Source organism: Pristiophorus japonicus, unplaced genomic scaffold (assembly GCF_044704955.1).
Source record: "Pristiophorus japonicus isolate sPriJap1 unplaced genomic scaffold, sPriJap1.hap1 HAP1_SCAFFOLD_1408, whole genome shotgun sequence".
NCBI classification, from domain to species: Eukaryota; Metazoa; Chordata; class Chondrichthyes; family Pristiophoridae; genus Pristiophorus; species Pristiophorus japonicus.
The window spans coordinates 3,221-20,000 of NW_027251080.1; the positions used below are offsets into that span (position 1 = coordinate 3,221).

General features: G+C 46.8%; 1 protein-coding gene across 1 annotated transcript in view; it reads left to right on the plus strand.

Annotated features, from left to right (window-relative positions):
- Positions 1-1,356: 1,356 nt before the first annotated feature.
- Positions 1,357-16,780, plus strand: part of prpf19 (pre-mRNA processing factor 19) — a gene marked incomplete at both ends in the record, with an annotated part of 63,677 nt that continues 48,253 nt past the window's right edge. The window contains 2 exons of the mRNA XM_070870448.1: positions 1,357-1,506; positions 3,627-3,703. Of these exons, the coding sequence (XP_070726549.1) occupies positions 1,357-1,506; positions 3,627-3,703 (227 nt within the window). The remainder of the gene's footprint in view (positions 1,507-3,626; positions 3,704-16,780) is intronic.

A 16,780-nucleotide genomic window follows, 5' to 3' on the forward strand; every position in this document is an offset into this window, starting at 1 on the left:
GGAGACCAGGACTGTACACAGTAACTCCCAGTGTGATATGGAGACCAGAACTGTACACAGTAACTCACAGTGTGATATGGAGACCAGAACTGTACACAGTAACTCCCAGTGTGATATGGAGACCAGAACTGTGCACAGTAACTCCCAGTGTGATATGGACACCAGAACTGTACACAGTAACTCCCAGTGTGATATGGAGACCAGAACTGTACACAGTAACTCACAGTGTGATATGGAGACCAGAACTGTCCACAGTAACTCCCAGTGTGATATGGAGACCAGAACTGTACACAGTAACTCCCAGTGTGATATGGAGACCAGAACTGTACACAGTAACTCCCAGTGTGATATGGAGACCAGAACTGTACACAGTAACTCCCAGTGTGATATGGAGACCAGAACTGTACACAGTAACTCGCAGTGTGATATGGAGACCAGAACTGTACACAGTAACTGCCAGTGTGATATGGACACTAGAACTGTACACAGTAACTCCCAGTGTGATATGGAGACCAGAACTGTACACAGTAACTCTCTGTGTGATATGGAGACCAGAACTGTACACAGTAACTCCCAGTGTGATATGGAGACCAGAACTGTACACAGTAACTCCCAGTGTGATATGGAGACCAGAACTGTACACAGTAACTCCCAGTGTGATATGGAGACCAGAACTGTACACAGTAACTCCCAGTGTGATATGGAGACCAGAACTGTACACAGTAACTCCCAGTGTGATATGGAGACCAGAACTGTACACAGTAACTCCCAGTGTGATATGGAGACCAGAACTGTACACAGTAACTCCCAGTGTGATATGGAGACCAGAACTGTACACAGTAACTCCCAGTGTGATATGGAGACCAGAACTGTACACAGTAACTCCCAGTGTGATGTGAAGACCAGAACTGTACACAGTAACTCCCAGTGTGATATGGAGACCAGAACTGTACACAGTAACTCCCAGTGTGATGTGAAGACCAGAACTGTACACAGTAACTCCCAGTGTGATATGGAGACCAGAACTGTACACAGTAACTCCCAGTGTGATATGGAGACCAGAACTGTACACAGTAACTCCCAGTGTGATATGGAGACCAGAACTGTACACAGTAACTCCCAGTGTGATATAGAGACTAGAACTGTACACAGTAACTCCCAGTGTGATATGGAGACCAGAACTGTACACAGTAACTCCCAGTGTGATATGGAGACCAGAACTGTACACAGTAACTCCCAGTGTGATATGGAGACCAGAACTGTACACAGTAACTCCCAGTGTGGTCTAACCAAGTTTTAACATAAATTCAATTCTGTAAATATTGATGTGTTGTATATTTTCCTCTCTGCCCTCAGTTTCGAACGAGGTTCCGGAGCACCCCTGCGTCTCGCCCGTCTCCAATCACGTCTTCGAGCGGCGCCTAATTGAGAAGTACATTGCGGAGAATGGGACGGATCCAATCAACGGGCAGCCCTTGTCCGAGGACCAGCTCATCGACATCAAAGGTCGGCGGACAGACTGACCGACCGTGTCTGCGTCACTCCGCCAGGAAAGCCCCAGGCTCCAGCCCTGGCCTACTCCTGAGTTAGCCTCATCCCACCCACACACACACACACTGAGCAGGAATGGGCCAGGCTGCACCTCCGGCCTACTCCTGAGTTAGCCTGATCTCACACCCGGTGTGGGACTGAGCCCCCCACACACACACACACACACACACACACACACACACTGAGCAGGAAAGTCCCAGGCTGCACCCCCGGCCTACTCCTGAGTTAGCCTGATCTCATACCTGGTGTGGGACTGAGCCCCCCACACACACACACACACACACACACACACACTGAGCAGGAAAGTCCCAGGCTCCACCCCCGGCCTACTCCTGAGTGAGCCTGAACTCACACCCGGTGTGAGACTGAGCCCCACACACACACAGAACATAAGAATTTGGAGTAGGTGTCGGCATAAGGCGCCCCCACCCCGAGCCTGCTCTGACATTCCATCAGATGATAGCCAATCTTCTACCTCCACTGCACTTTCCTGGTCTATTCACAAATCCCTCGATTCCCTTAATATCCAAAAACCTATCGATCTCCGCCTTGAATATATTCAATGACCCAGCCTCCACAGCTCTCCGGGGCAGAGAATTCCAAAGATTCGCGACCCTCCACATGAAGAAATTCCTCGTCATCTCAGTTCCAAATGGCCGGCCCTTTATCCTGATACTGCGTTCTGGACACTCCAACCTCTCAGCACCTACCCTGTCAATCCCCGTCAGAGTCTTGTGTGTTTCAGTGAGATCACCTCTCGTTCTCCCAAACTCCAGAGCGTGTAGGCCCATTCGACACAATCGCTCATCATAAGACAGGCCTCTCATCCCAGGAATCAATCTAGTGACCTCTGTTGTACCGCCTCCAAAGCAAGTATATCCTTCCTTCGATAAGGACACCCAAACTAACTGTACAGTGTACGGCGATTTCGAGCGGCATCGTCATGGCCTGCAATGTCCCACGCGGTCAACCTGCCAGTCAGTAGAGGAGCGAATTCAACTTAAAGATTAAAAACTGAGAGCACCGGTGCTGTCATTGAAGTGATCCAACACTCGGCTGCCCCATGTCCTAACTCGCCCGCTCACCCATCTCCTCCTGTGCTGGCCGACCTACTTTGGCAACGCCCCGATTTCAAAGTTGTCATCCTTGTTTACAAATCCCTCCATGGCCCTCGCACCCTCCCTATCTCTGTAATCTCCTCCAGCCCCACAACCCCCCCCCCCGCCGAGATCTCTGCGCTCCTCAATTCTGCCCTCTTGACCATCCCTGATTGCAATCGCCCCACCATCGGTGGCCGTGCCTTCTGTTGCCTGGGCCCCAAGCTCTGGAACTCCCCTCCCTAAACCTCTCCGCCTCTCTCTCCTCCTTCAAGGTGCTCCTTAAAACCTGCCTCTTTGACCAAGCTTTTGGTCACCTGCCCTAATTTCTACTTGTGCGGTTCGGTGTCAAATTTTTTAATCCAATAATACTCCTGTGAAGTTCCTTGGGATGTTTCACTGCATCAAAGGCGCTATATAAATGCATCATCATCGCAGGCAGTCCCTCGAAACGAGGGTGACTTGCTTCCAGGCCAAAAAAGGATGAGTTTTCAGGTGTTTCAATGAAGGACCCGAATTACATCCTGAAGGGTGGAAGATGCCTGTGGGTGGAATTATTTAACGTTGCACACCTGCCACCACACGGGGCTTGACAGAGCCCGGCCTTGGTCCAGTGGCAAGGGCTAACCAGGACGACTGGAGACCTGCTCTGCTGCACGGGCCCAGTGCGCACACACATATCGCACAGTGTGGGCTGGGCCCGTGCTGCCCCTGGGTCCCTGGGCCCTGAACACACGCCTCTCCTGGGCCCCGTTCACATCCCTCCACAGTCTCTCGCCGCTCCTGCTGTGTCTGGCCATGCTCCAATCACCGAGCTGGACCTTGATGACGTCACTCTTGGCTGCCGTCGCCCTCCTGCACCAGCTCGCGCTGCTCCCAGGGCCTCCGCACCTCCGCTCCTTTTCTGGCCCCGACCTGCCGCTAGTTGTTGTTGTTGTTGTTGCAGGCGCTGATAATCTTTGTCGTTTGTGTTTGCAGCCAGCCACCCCATCAGGCCGAAGCCTCCCTCAGCCACCAGCATCCCCGCGATCCTAAAGGCCCTGCAGGATGAGTGGGTGAGTCCCTTGTCACTATCGACACACACCTTACTCCATCGAGAGTCAGGGTGTTTGGCAGCCTGGTGATCGCTGGCTTCTGTCCTTCCCCCTGCATTTCTCCAAACAACTCTGCTCTCTACCGCTTAAACCTCCCCTCGCTCTCTCCAACACAGTGCGGCCTGCAGCACCCTCCTGCGTTCTCCCGACCCTGGGCTGCACCTACTGCTAGAATCCAATCCGGGGGTTCGGGGGGTTTATATACAGAATAACAGATACCCGGGAGTGAGTTACAGGCTAGAATCCAATCCGGGGGTTCGGGGGGTTTATATACAGAATAACAGATACCCGGGAGTGAGTTACAGGCTAGAATCTAATTGGCGGGTTCTGGGGGTTTATATATAGAATAACAGATACCAGGGAGTGAGTTATACTGGAATCTAATCGAGACGTTCGGGGGGTTTATATACAGAATAACAGATATCCGGGAGTGAGTAACAGGCTGGAATCTAATCGAGGGATTCGGGAGGTTTGTATATAGAATAACAGGTACCCGGGAGCGAGTTACAGGCTGGAATCTAATCAAGGGGTTCGGTGAGTTTATATGCACAATAACAGATACCTGGGAGTGAGTTACAGGCAGGAATCTAATCGAGGGGTTCGGGGGGTTTATATACACAATAACAGATACCCGGGAGTGAGTTACATGCTGGAATCTAATCGAGGGGTTCGGGAGTTTATATGCACAATAACAGATACCTGGGAGTGAGTTACAGGCAGGAATCTAATCGAGGGCTTCGGGGAGTTTATATGCACAATAACAGATACCCGGGAGTGAGTTACAGGCTGGAATCCAATTGAGACGCTCGGGGGGTTTATATATCGAATAACAGGTACCCGGGAGTGAGTCACAGGCTGGAATCTAATCGAGGGGTTCGGGGGGTTTATATATAGAATAACAAATACACCGGAGTGAGATACAGGCTGGAATCTAATCGAGGGGTTCGGGGGGGGTTTATATATAGAATAACAGGTACCCGGAAGTGAGTTACAGACTGGAATCTAATCGAATGGTTCGGGGGTTTATATATAGAATAACAGATACCCGGGAGTGAGTTACAGGCTGGAATCTAATTGAGGGGTTCGGGGGGTTATATGTAGAATAACAGATACCCGGGAGTGAGTTACAGGCTGGAATCTAACCGAGGGGTTCGGGAGGTTTATATATAGAATAACAGATACCCGGAGTGAGGTACAGGCTGGAATCTAATCGAGGGGTTCGGGGGATTTATATATAGAATAACAGATACCCGGGAGTGAGTTACAGGCTGGAATCTAATCGAGGGGTTCGGGGGTTTATATATAGAATAACAGGTACCCGGGAGTGAGTTACAGGCTGGAATCTAATCGAGGGGTTCGGGGGGTTTATATATAGAATAACAGATACCCGGGAGTGAGTTACAGGCTAGAATCTAATCGAGGGGTTCGGGGAGTTTATATGTAGAATAACAGGTACCCGGGAGTGAGTTACAGGCTGGAATCTAATCGAGGGGTTCGGGGGTTTATATATAGAATAACAGATACCCGGGAGTGAGTTACAGGCTGGAATCTAATCGAGGGGTTCGGGTGGTTTATATATAGAATAACAGATACCCGGGAGTGAGTTACAGGCTGGAATCTAATTGAGGGGTTCGGGGAGATTCTATGTAGAATAACAGGTACCCGGGAGTGAGTTACAGGCTGGAATCTAATCGAGGGGTTCGGGGAGATTCTAGGTAGAATAACAGGTACCCGGGAGTGAGTTACAGGCTGGAATCTAATCGAGGGGTTCGGGGGGGTTTATATATAGAATAACAGATACCCGGGAGTGAGTTACAGGCTGGAATCTAATCGAGGGGTTCGGGTGGTTTATATATAGAATAACAGATACCCGGGAGTGAGTTACAGGCTGGAATCTAATCGAGGGGTTCGGGGGTTTATATATAGAATAACAGATACCCGGGAGTGAGTTACAGGCTGGAATCTAATCGAGGGGTTCGGGTGGTTTATATATAGAATAACAGATACCCGGGAGTGAGTTACAGGCTGGAATCTAATCGAGGGGTTCGGGGGTTTATATATAGAATAACAGATACCCGGGAGTGAGTTACAGGCTGGAATCTAATCGAGGGGTTCGGGGAGATTCTATGTAGAATAACAGGTACCCGGGAGTGAGTTACAGGCTGGAATCTAATCGAGGGGTTCGGGGGGGTTTATATATAGAATAACAGATACCCGGGAGTGAGTTACAGGCTAGAATCTAATCGAGGGGTTCGGGGAGTTTATATGTAGAATAACAGGTACCCGGGAGTGAGTTACAGGCTAGAATCTAATTGGCGGGTTCTGGGGGTTTATATATAGAATAACAGGTACCCGGGAGCGAGTTACAGGCTGGAATCTAATTGAGGGGTTCGGGGAGTTTATATACACAATAACAGATACCTGGAATGAGTTACAGGCTGGAATCTAATCGAGGGGTTCGGGGAGTTTATAAGCACAATAACAGATACCTGGGAGTGAGTTACAGGCTGGAATCTAATGGAGACGCTCGGGGGGTTTATATATCGAATAACAGGTACCCGGGAGTGAGTTACAGGCTGGAATCTAATCGAGGAGTTCAGTGGGGTTTATAAATAGAATAACAGATACCCGGGAGCGAGTTACAGGCTGGAATCTAATTGAGGGGTTCGGGGAGTTTATATACACAATAACAGATACCTGGAATGAGTTACAGGCTGGAATCTAATCGAGGGGTTCGGGGAGTTTATAAGCACAATAACAGATACCTGGGAGTGAGTTACAGGCTGGAATCTAATCGAGGGGTTCGGGTGGTTTATATATAGAATAACAGATACCCGGGAGTGAGTTACAGGCTGGAATCTAATTGAGGGGTTCGGGGAGATTCTATGTAGAATAACAGGTACCCGGGAGTGAGTTACAGGCTGGAATCTAATCGAGGGGTTCGGGGAGATTCTAGGTAGAATAACAGGTACCCGGGAGTGAGTTACAGGCTGGAATCTAATCGAGGGGTTCGGGGGGGTTTATATATAGAATAACAGATACCCGGGAGTGAGTTACAGGCTGGAATCTAATCGAGGGGTTCGGGTGGTTTATATATAGAATAACAGATACCCGGGAGTGAGTTACAGGCTGGAATCTAATCGAGGGGTTCGGGGGTTTATATATAGAATAACAGATACCCGGGAGTGAGTTACAGGCTGGAATCTAATCGAGGGGTTCGGGTGGTTTATATATAGAATAACAGATACCCGGGAGTGAGTTACAGGCTGGAATCTAATCGAGGGGTTCGGGGGTTTATATATAGAATAACAGATACCCGGGAGTGAGTTACAGGCTGGAATCTAATCGAGGGGTTCGGGGAGATTCTATGTAGAATAACAGGTACCCGGGAGTGAGTTACAGGCTGGAATCTAATCGAGGGGTTCGGGGGGGTTTATATATAGAATAACAGATACCCGGGAGTGAGTTACAGGCTAGAATCTAATCGAGGGGTTCGGGGAGTTTATATGTAGAATAACAGGTACCCGGGAGTGAGTTACAGGCTAGAATCTAATTGGCGGGTTCTGGGGGTTTATATATAGAATAACAGGTACCCGGGAGCGAGTTACAGGCTGGAATCTAATTGAGGGGTTCGGGGAGTTTATATACACAATAACAGATACCTGGAATGAGTTACAGGCTGGAATCTAATCGAGGGGTTCGGGGAGTTTATAAGCACAATAACAGATACCTGGGAGTGAGTTACAGGCTGGAATCTAATGGAGACGCTCGGGGGGTTTATATATCGAATAACAGGTACCCGGGAGTGAGTTACAGGCTGGAATCTAATCGAGGGGTTCGGGGAGTTTATATACACAATAACAGATACCCGGAATGAGTTACAGTCTGGAATCTAAACGAGGGGTTCGGGGAGTTTATATGCACAATAACAGATACCTGGGAGTGAGTTACAGGCTGGAATCTAAACGAAGGGTTCGGGGAGTTTATATGCACAATAACAGATACCCGGGAGTGAGTTACAGGCTGGAATCTAATCGAGGAGTTCAGTGGGGTTTATAAATAGAATAACAGATACCCGGGAGTGAGTTACAGACTGGATTCTAACCAAGGGGTTCGGGGGGGGTTATATATAGAATAACAGATACCTGGGAGTGAGTTATAGGCTGGAATCTAATCAAGGGGTTCGAGGGTTTATATACAGAATAACAGGTACCCGGGAGTGAGTTACAGACTGGAATCTAATCGAGGGGTTCGGGGGGTTTATATATAGAATAACAAATACACCGGAGTGAGATACAGACTGGAATCTAATCGAGGGGTTCGGGGGTTTATATACAGAATAACAGATACCCGTGAGTGAGTTACAGGCTGGAATCTAACTGAGGGGTTAGGGGGGGTTTATATACAGAATAACAAATACACCGGAGTGAGTTACAGGCTGGAATCTAATCGAGGAGTTCGGGGGGGGTTTATATATAGAATAACAGGTACCCGGGAGTGAGTTACAGGCTGGAATCTAATCGAGGGGTTCGGGGGTTTATATATAGAATAACAGGTACCCGGAAGTGAGTTACAGACTGGAATCTAATCGAATGGTTCGGGGGTTTATATATAGAATAACAGCTATCCGGGAGTGAGTTACAGGCTGGAATCTAATTGAGGGGTTCGGGGGGTTAAGATATAGAATAACAGGTACCCGGGAGTCAATTACAGACTGGAATCTAATCGAGGGGTTCGTGGTTTTATATGTAGAATAACAGATATCCGGGAGTGAGTTACAGGCTGGAATCTAACCGAGGGGTTCGGGAGGTTTATATATAGAATAACAGATACTCGTAGTGAGGTACAGGCTGGAATCTAATCGAGGGGTTCGGGGAGTTTATATATAGAATAACAGGTACCCGGGAGTGAGTTACAGGCTGGAATCTAATCGAGGGGTTCGGGGGGTTTATATATAGAATAACAGATACCCGGGAGTGAGTTACAGACTGGAATCTAATCGAGGAGTTCGGGACGTTTATATATAAGACAACAGATACCCGGGAGTGAGGTACAGACTGGAATCTAATCGAGGGGTTCGGGGGGTTTATGTATAGAATAACAGATACCCGGGAGTGAGTTACAGACTGGAATCTAATCGAGGTGTTCGGGGGGTTTATATGTAGAATAACAGATACCCAGGAGTGAGTTACAGGCTGGAATCTAATCGAGGGGTTCGGGGGGTTTATATATAAAACAACAGATACCCGGGAGTGAGTTACAGGGTGGAATCTAATCGAGGAGTTCGGGGGGTTTATATATAAAATAACAGATACCCGGGAGTGAGTTACAGGCTGGAATCTAATCGAGGAGTTCGGGGGGTTTATATATAAAATAACAGATACCTGGGAGTGAGTTGCAGGCTGGAATCTAACTGAGGGGTTCGGGGGTTTATGTATAGAATAACAGATACTCGGGTGTGAGTTACAGGCTGGAATCTAATCGAGGGGTTCGGGTTTTTTTTATATAGATTAACAGTTACCCGGGAGTGAGTTACAGACTGGAATCTAATTGAGGGGTTCGGAGGGGGGGTTTATATATAGAATAACAGATACCCGGGAGTGAGTTACAGGCTGGAATCTAATCGAGGGGTTCGGGAGGTTTATATTTAGAATAACAGATACCCGGGAGTGAGTTACAGGCTGGAATCTAATCGAGGGGTTCGGGGAGTTTATATATAGAATAACAGATACTCGGGAGTGAGTTTCAGGCGAGAATCTAATCGAGGGGTTCGGTGGGTTTATATATGGAACAACAGATACCCGGGAGTGAGTTACAGGCTGGAATCTAATCGAGGGGTTCGGGAGGTTTATATATAGAATAACAGGTATCCAGGAGTGAGTTACAGGCTAGAATCTAAATGAGGGGTTCGGTTTTCATATATAGAATAACAGATACCCGGGAGTGAGTTACAGGCTGGAATCTAATCGAGGGGTTCGGGGAGTTTATATATAGAATAACAGATACTCGGGAGTGAGTTTCAGGCGAGAATCTAATCGAGGGGTTCGGTGGGTTTATATATGGAACAACAGATACCCGGGAGTGAGTTACAGGCTGGAATCTAATCGAGGGGTTCGGTGGGTTTCTATATAGAATAACAGATACTCGGGAGTGAGTTGCAGGCTAGAATCTAATCGAGGGGTTGGGGGCGTTTATATATAGAACAACAGATACCTGGGAGTGAGTTACAGGCTGGAATCGAATCGAGATGTTCGGGGGGTTTATATATACAATAACAGATACCCGGGAGTGAGTTACAGGCTGGAATCTAATCGAGGGGTACAGGGGGTTTATATATAGAACAACAGATACCCGGGAGTGAGTTACAGGCTGGAATCTAATCGAGGGGTTCGGGGGGTTTATATATAGAATAACAGATACCCAGGAGTGAGTTACAGGCTGGAATCTAATCGACGGGTTCGGGGGTTTATATATAGAATAACAGATACCCGGGAGTGAGTCACAGGCTGGAATCTAATCGCGGGGTTCGGGGGTTTATATATCGAATAACAGATACCCGGGAGTGAGTTACAGGCTGGAATCTAATTGAGGAGTTTAGGTGGTTTATATATAGAATAACAGATACCCGGGAGTGAGTTACAGGCTGGAATCTAATCGAGGGGTTCGGGGGTTTATATATAGAACAACAGATACCCGGGGGTGAGTTACAGGCTGGAATCTAATCGAGGGGTTCGGGGGTTTATATATAGAACAACAGATACCCGGGAGTGAGTTACAGGCTGGAATCTAATCGAGGGGTTCGGGGGTTTATATATAGAACAACAGATACCCGGGGGTGAGTTACAGGCTGGAATCTAATTGAGGGGTTCGGGGGGTTTATATATAGAACAACAGATACCCGGGAGTGAGTTACAGGCTGGAATCTAATCGAGGGGTTCGGGGGTTTATATATAGAACAACAGATACCCGGGGGTGAGTTACAGGCTGGAATCTAATTGAGGGGTTCGGGGGGTTTATATATAGAACAACAGATACCCGGGAGTGAGTTACAGGCTGGAATCTAATCGAGGGGTTCGGGGGGTTTATATATAGAATAACAGATACCCGGGAGTGAGTTACAGGCTGGAATCTAATCGAGGGGTTCGGGGGGTTTATATATAGAATAACAGATACCCAGGAGTGAGTTACAGGGTGGAATCTAATCGAGGGGTTCGGGGTTTTATATATAGAATAACAGATACCCGGGAGTGAGTTACAGACTGGAATCTAATCGCGAGGTTCGGGGGTTTATATATATAAAATAACAGATACCCGGGAGTGAGTTACAGGCTGGAATCGAATCGAGATGTTCGGGGGGTTTATATATAGAATAACAGATACCCGGGAGTGAGTTACAGACTGGAATCTAATCGAGGGGTTCGGGGAGTTTATATATAGAATAACAGATACTTGGGAGTGAGTTACAGGCTAGAATCTAATCGAGGGGTTCGGGGAGTTTATATATAGAACAACAGATACCCGGGGGTGAGTTACAGGCTGGAATCAAATCGAGGGGTTCGGGGGTTTATATATAGAATAACAGATACCCGGGAGTGAGTTACAGGCTAGAATCTAATTGAGGAGTTCAGGTGGTTTATATATAGAATAACAGATACCCGGGAGTGAGTTACAGGCTGGAATCTAATCGAGGGGTTCGGGGGTTTATATATAGAATAACAGGTACCCGGGAGTCAATTACAGACTGGAATCTAATCGAGGGGTTCGTGGTTTTATATGTAGAATAACAGATATCCGGGAGTGAGTTACAGGCTGGAATCTAATCGAGGAGTTCGGGGGTTTATACATAGAATAACAGATACCCGGGAATGAGTTACAGACTGGAATCTAATCGAGGGGTTCGGGAGGTTTATATATAGAATAACAGATACCCGGGAGTGAGTTACAGACTGGAATCTAATCGAGGGGTTCGGGGGTTTATATATAGAATAACAGATACCCGGGGGTGAGTTGCAGGCTGGAATCTAATTGAGGTGTTCGGGGGGGTTAAGATATAGAATAACATACCCGGGAGTGAGTTACAGACTGGAATCTAATCGAGGGGTTCGGGGGATTTATATATAAAACAACAGATACCCGGGAGTGAGTTACAGGCTGGAATCTAATCGAGGGGTTCGGGGGGTTTATATATAAAATAACAGATACCCGGGAGTGAGTAACAGGGTGGAATCTAATCGAGGAGTTCGGGGGGTTTATATATAAAATAACAGATACCCGGGAGTGAGTTACAGGCTAGAATCTAATCGAGGTGTTCGGGGGGTTTATATATAAAACAACAGATACCCGGGAGTGAGTTACAGGCTGGAATCTAATCGAGGGGTTCGGGGGGTTTATATATGGAATAACAGATACCTGGGAGTGAGTTACAGGCTGGAATCTAATCGAGGTGTTCGGGGGGTTTATATATAGAATAACAGATACCCGGGAGTGAGTTACAGGCTGGAATCTAATCGAGGGGTTCGGGGGGTTTATATATAGAATAACAGATATCCGGGAGTGAGTTACAGGCTGGAATCTAATCGAGGAGTTCGGGGGGTTTATATATAGAATAACAGATACCCGGGAGTGAGTTACAGGCTTGAATCTAATCGAGGGGTTCGGGGGGTTTATATATAGAATAACAGATACCCGGGAGTGAGTTACAGGCTGGAATCTAATCGAGGGGTTCGGGGGTTTTATATACAGAATAACAGATACCCGGGAGTGAGTCACAGACTGGAATCTAATCGAGGGGTTCGGGTGTTTATGTATAGAATAACAGATAATCGGGTGTGAGTTACAGGCTAGAATCTAATCGAGGGGTTCGGGTTTTTTTTATATAGAATAACAGTTACCCGTGAGTGAGTTTCAGACTGAAATCTAATCGAGGGGTTCGGGGGGGGTTTATATATAGAATAACATACCCGGGAGTGAGTTACAGGCTGGAATCTAATCGAGGGGTTCGGGGGTTTATATATAGAATAACAGGTACCCGGGAGTCAATTACAGACTGGAATCTAATCGAGGGGTTCGTGGTTTTATATGTAGAATAACAGATATCCGGGAGTGAGTTACAGGCTAGAATCTAATCGAGGGGTTCGGTGGGTTTATACATAGAACAACAGATACCCGGGAGTGAGTTACAGGCTGGAATCTAATCGAGGGGTTCGGAGAGTTTATATACAGAATAACAGATACCCGGGAGCGAGTTACAAACTAGAATCTAATCGAGGAGTTCGGTGGGTTTATATCTAGAACAACAGATACCCGGGAGTGAGTTACAGGCTGGAATCTAATCGACGGGTTCGGGGGGTTTATATATAGAATAACAGATACCCAGGAGTGAGTTACAGGCTGGAATCTAATCGAGGGGTTCGGGGTTTTATATATAGAATAACAAATACCCGGGAGTGAGTTACAGACTGGAATCTAATCGCGACGTTCGGGGGGGTTTATATATAGAATAACAGATACCCGGGAGTGAGTTACAGACTGGAATCTAATCGCGGGGTTCGGGGGTTTATATATAGAACAACAGATACCCGGGAGTGAGTTACAGGTTGGAATCTAATCGACGGGTTCGGGGAGTTTATATATCGAATAACAGATACCCGGGGGTGAGTTACAGGCTGGAATCAAATCGAGGGGTGCGGGGGTTTATATATAGAATAACAGATACCCGGGAGTGAGTTACAGGCTAGAATCTAATCGAGGAGTTCAGGTGGTTTATATATAGAATAACAGATACCCAGAGTGAGTTACAGACTGGAATCTAATCACGGGGTTCGGTTGTTTATATATAGAATAACAGATACCCGGGAGTGAGTTACAGGCTGGAATCTAATCGAGGAGTTCAGGGGTTTATATACAGAATAACAGATACCCAGGAGTGAGTTACAGGCTGGGATCTAATCGAGGGGTTCGGGGGGCTTTATATAAAGAATTCGAGATACCCGGGAGTGAGTTACAGGCTAGAATCTAATTGAGGGGTTCGGTTTTTATATATAGAATAACAGATACCCAGGAGTGAGTTACAGGCTGGAATTTAACCGAGGGGTTCGGAGGGGGTTTATATATAGAATAACAGATACCTGGGAGTGAGTTTCAGGCTAGAATCTAATCGAAGGGTTCGGGGGGTTTATATATAGAACAACAGATACCCGGGAGTGAGTTACAGGCTGAAATCTTATCGAGGGGTTCGGAGAGTTTATATGTAGAATAACAGATACTCGTGAGTGGGTTACAGGCTAGAATCTAATCGAGGGGTTCGGTGGGTTTATATATAGAACAACAGATACCCGGGAGTGAGTTACAGACTGGAATCTAATCGAGAGGTTCGGGGGATTTATATATAAAATAACAGATACCCGGGAGTGAGTTACAGACTGGAATCTAATCGAGGGGTTCGGAGCTTTATATCTAGAAAAGCAGATACCCGGGAGTGAGTTACAGGCTAGAATCTAATCGAGGGGTTCAGGGGGTTTATATATAGAACAACAGATACCCGGGAGTGAGTTACAGGCTGGAATCTAATCGAGGGGTTCGGGGGGTTTATATATAGAATAACAGATACCCGGGAGTGAGTTACAGGCTGGAATCTAATCGAGGGGTTCGGGGGTTTATATATAGAATAACAGATACCCGGGAGTGAGTTACAGGCTGTAATCTAATCGAAGTGTTCGGGGGTTTATATATAGAATAACAGATACCCGGGAGTGAGTTACAGACTGGAATCTAATCGAGGAGTTCGGGGGGGTTTATATATAGAATAACAGATACCCGGGAGTGAGTTACAGACTGGAATCTAATCGAGGGGTTCGGGGGTTTATATATAGAATAACAGATACCCGGGAGTGAGTTACAGGCTGGAATCTAATCGAGGGGTACAGGGGGTTTATATATAGAACAACAGATACCCGGGAGTGAGTTACAGGCTGGAATCAAATCGAGGGGTTCGGGGGTTTATATATCGAATAACAGATACCCGGGAGTGATTTACAGGCTGGAATCTAATCGAGGGGTTCGGGAGGTTTATATATAGAATAACAGATATCCGGGAGTGAGTTACAGGCTGGAATCTAATCGAGGGGTTCGGGGGGTTTATATATAGAATAACTGATACCTGGGAGTGAGGTACTGGCTGGAATCTAATCGAGGGGTTCGGGGGTTTTATGTACAGAACCACAGATACCCGGGGAGTGAGTTACAGGCTGGAATCTCATCGAGGAGTTCGGGGGGTTTCTATATTGAATAACAGATACCCGGGGAGTGAGTTGCAGGCTGGAATATAATCGAGGGGTTCGGGGGGTTTATGTACAGAATAACAGATACCCGGGAGTGAGTTACAGGCTGGAATCTAATCGAGGGGTTCGGGGGTTTATATATAGAATAACATATACCCTGGAGTGAGTTGCAGGCTGGAATCTAATCGAGGTGTTCGGGGGGTTTATGTACAGAATAACAGATACCCGGGAGTGAGTTACAGACTGGAATCTAATCGCGGGGTTCGGGGGTTTATATATAGAACAACAGATACCCGGGAGTGAGTTACAGGTTGGAATCTAATCGACGGGTTCGGGGAGTTTATATATAGAATAACAGATACCCGGGGGTGAGTTACAGGCTGGAATCAAATCGAGGGGTGCGGGGGTTTATATATAGAATAACAGATACCCGGGAGTGAGTTACAGGCTAGAATCTAATCGAGGAGTTCAGGTGGTTTATATATAGAATAACAGATACCCGGAGTGAGTTATTGACTGGAATCTAATCGAGGTGTTCGGGGGGTTTATATATAGAATAACAGATACCCAGAGTGAGTTACAGACTGGAATCTAATCACGGGGTTCGGTTGTTTATATATAGAATAACAGATACCCGGGAGTGAGTTACAGGCTGGAATCTAATCGAGGAGTTCAGGGGTTTATATACAGAATAACAGATACCCAGGAGTGAGTTACAGGCTGGGATCTAATCGAGGGGTTCGGGGGGCTTTATGTAAAGAATTCGAGATACCCGGGAGTGAGTTACAGGCTAGAATCTAATTGAGGGGTTCGGTTTTTATATATAGAATAACAGATACCCAGGAGTGAGTTACAGGCTGGAATTTAACCGAGGGGTTCGGAGGGGGTTTATATATAGAATAACAGATACCTGGGAGTGAGTTTCAGGCTAGAATCTAATCGAAGGGTTCGGGGGGTTTATATATAGAACAACAGATACCCGGGAGTGAGTTACAGGCTGAAATCTTATCGAGGGGTTCGGAGAGTTTATATGTAGAATAACAGATACTCGTGAGTGGGTTACAGGCTAGAATCTAATCGAGGGGTTCGGTGGGTTTATATATAGAACAACAGATACCCGGGAGTGAGTTACAGACTGGAATCTAATCGAGAGGTTCGGGGGATTTATATATAAAATAACAGATACCCGGGAGTGAGTTACAGACTGGAATCTAATCGAGGGGTTCGGAGCTTTATATCTAGAAAAGCAGATACCCGGGAGTGAGTTACAGGCTAGAATCTAATCGAGGGGTTCGGGGGGTTTATATATAGAATAACAGATACCCAGGAGTGAGTTACAGGCTAGAATCTAATCGAGGGGTTCGGGGTTTTATATATAGAATAACAGATACCCGGGAGTGAGTTACAGACTGGAATCTAATCGCGAGGTTCGGGGGTTTATATATATAGAATAACAGATACCCGGGAGTGAGTCACAGGCTGTAATCTAATCGAAGTGTTCGGGGGGTTTATATATAGAATAACAGATATCTGGGAGTGAGTTACAGGCTGGAATCTAATCGAGGGGGTTCGGGGGGGGTTTATATATAGAATAACAGATACCCGGGAGTGAGTTACAGGCTGGAATCTAATCGAGGTGTTCGGGGGGTTTATATATAGAACAACAGATACCCGGGGGTGAGTTACAGGCTGGAATCAAATCGAGGGGTTCGGGGGTTTATATATCGAATAACAGATACCCGGGAGTGATTTACAGGCT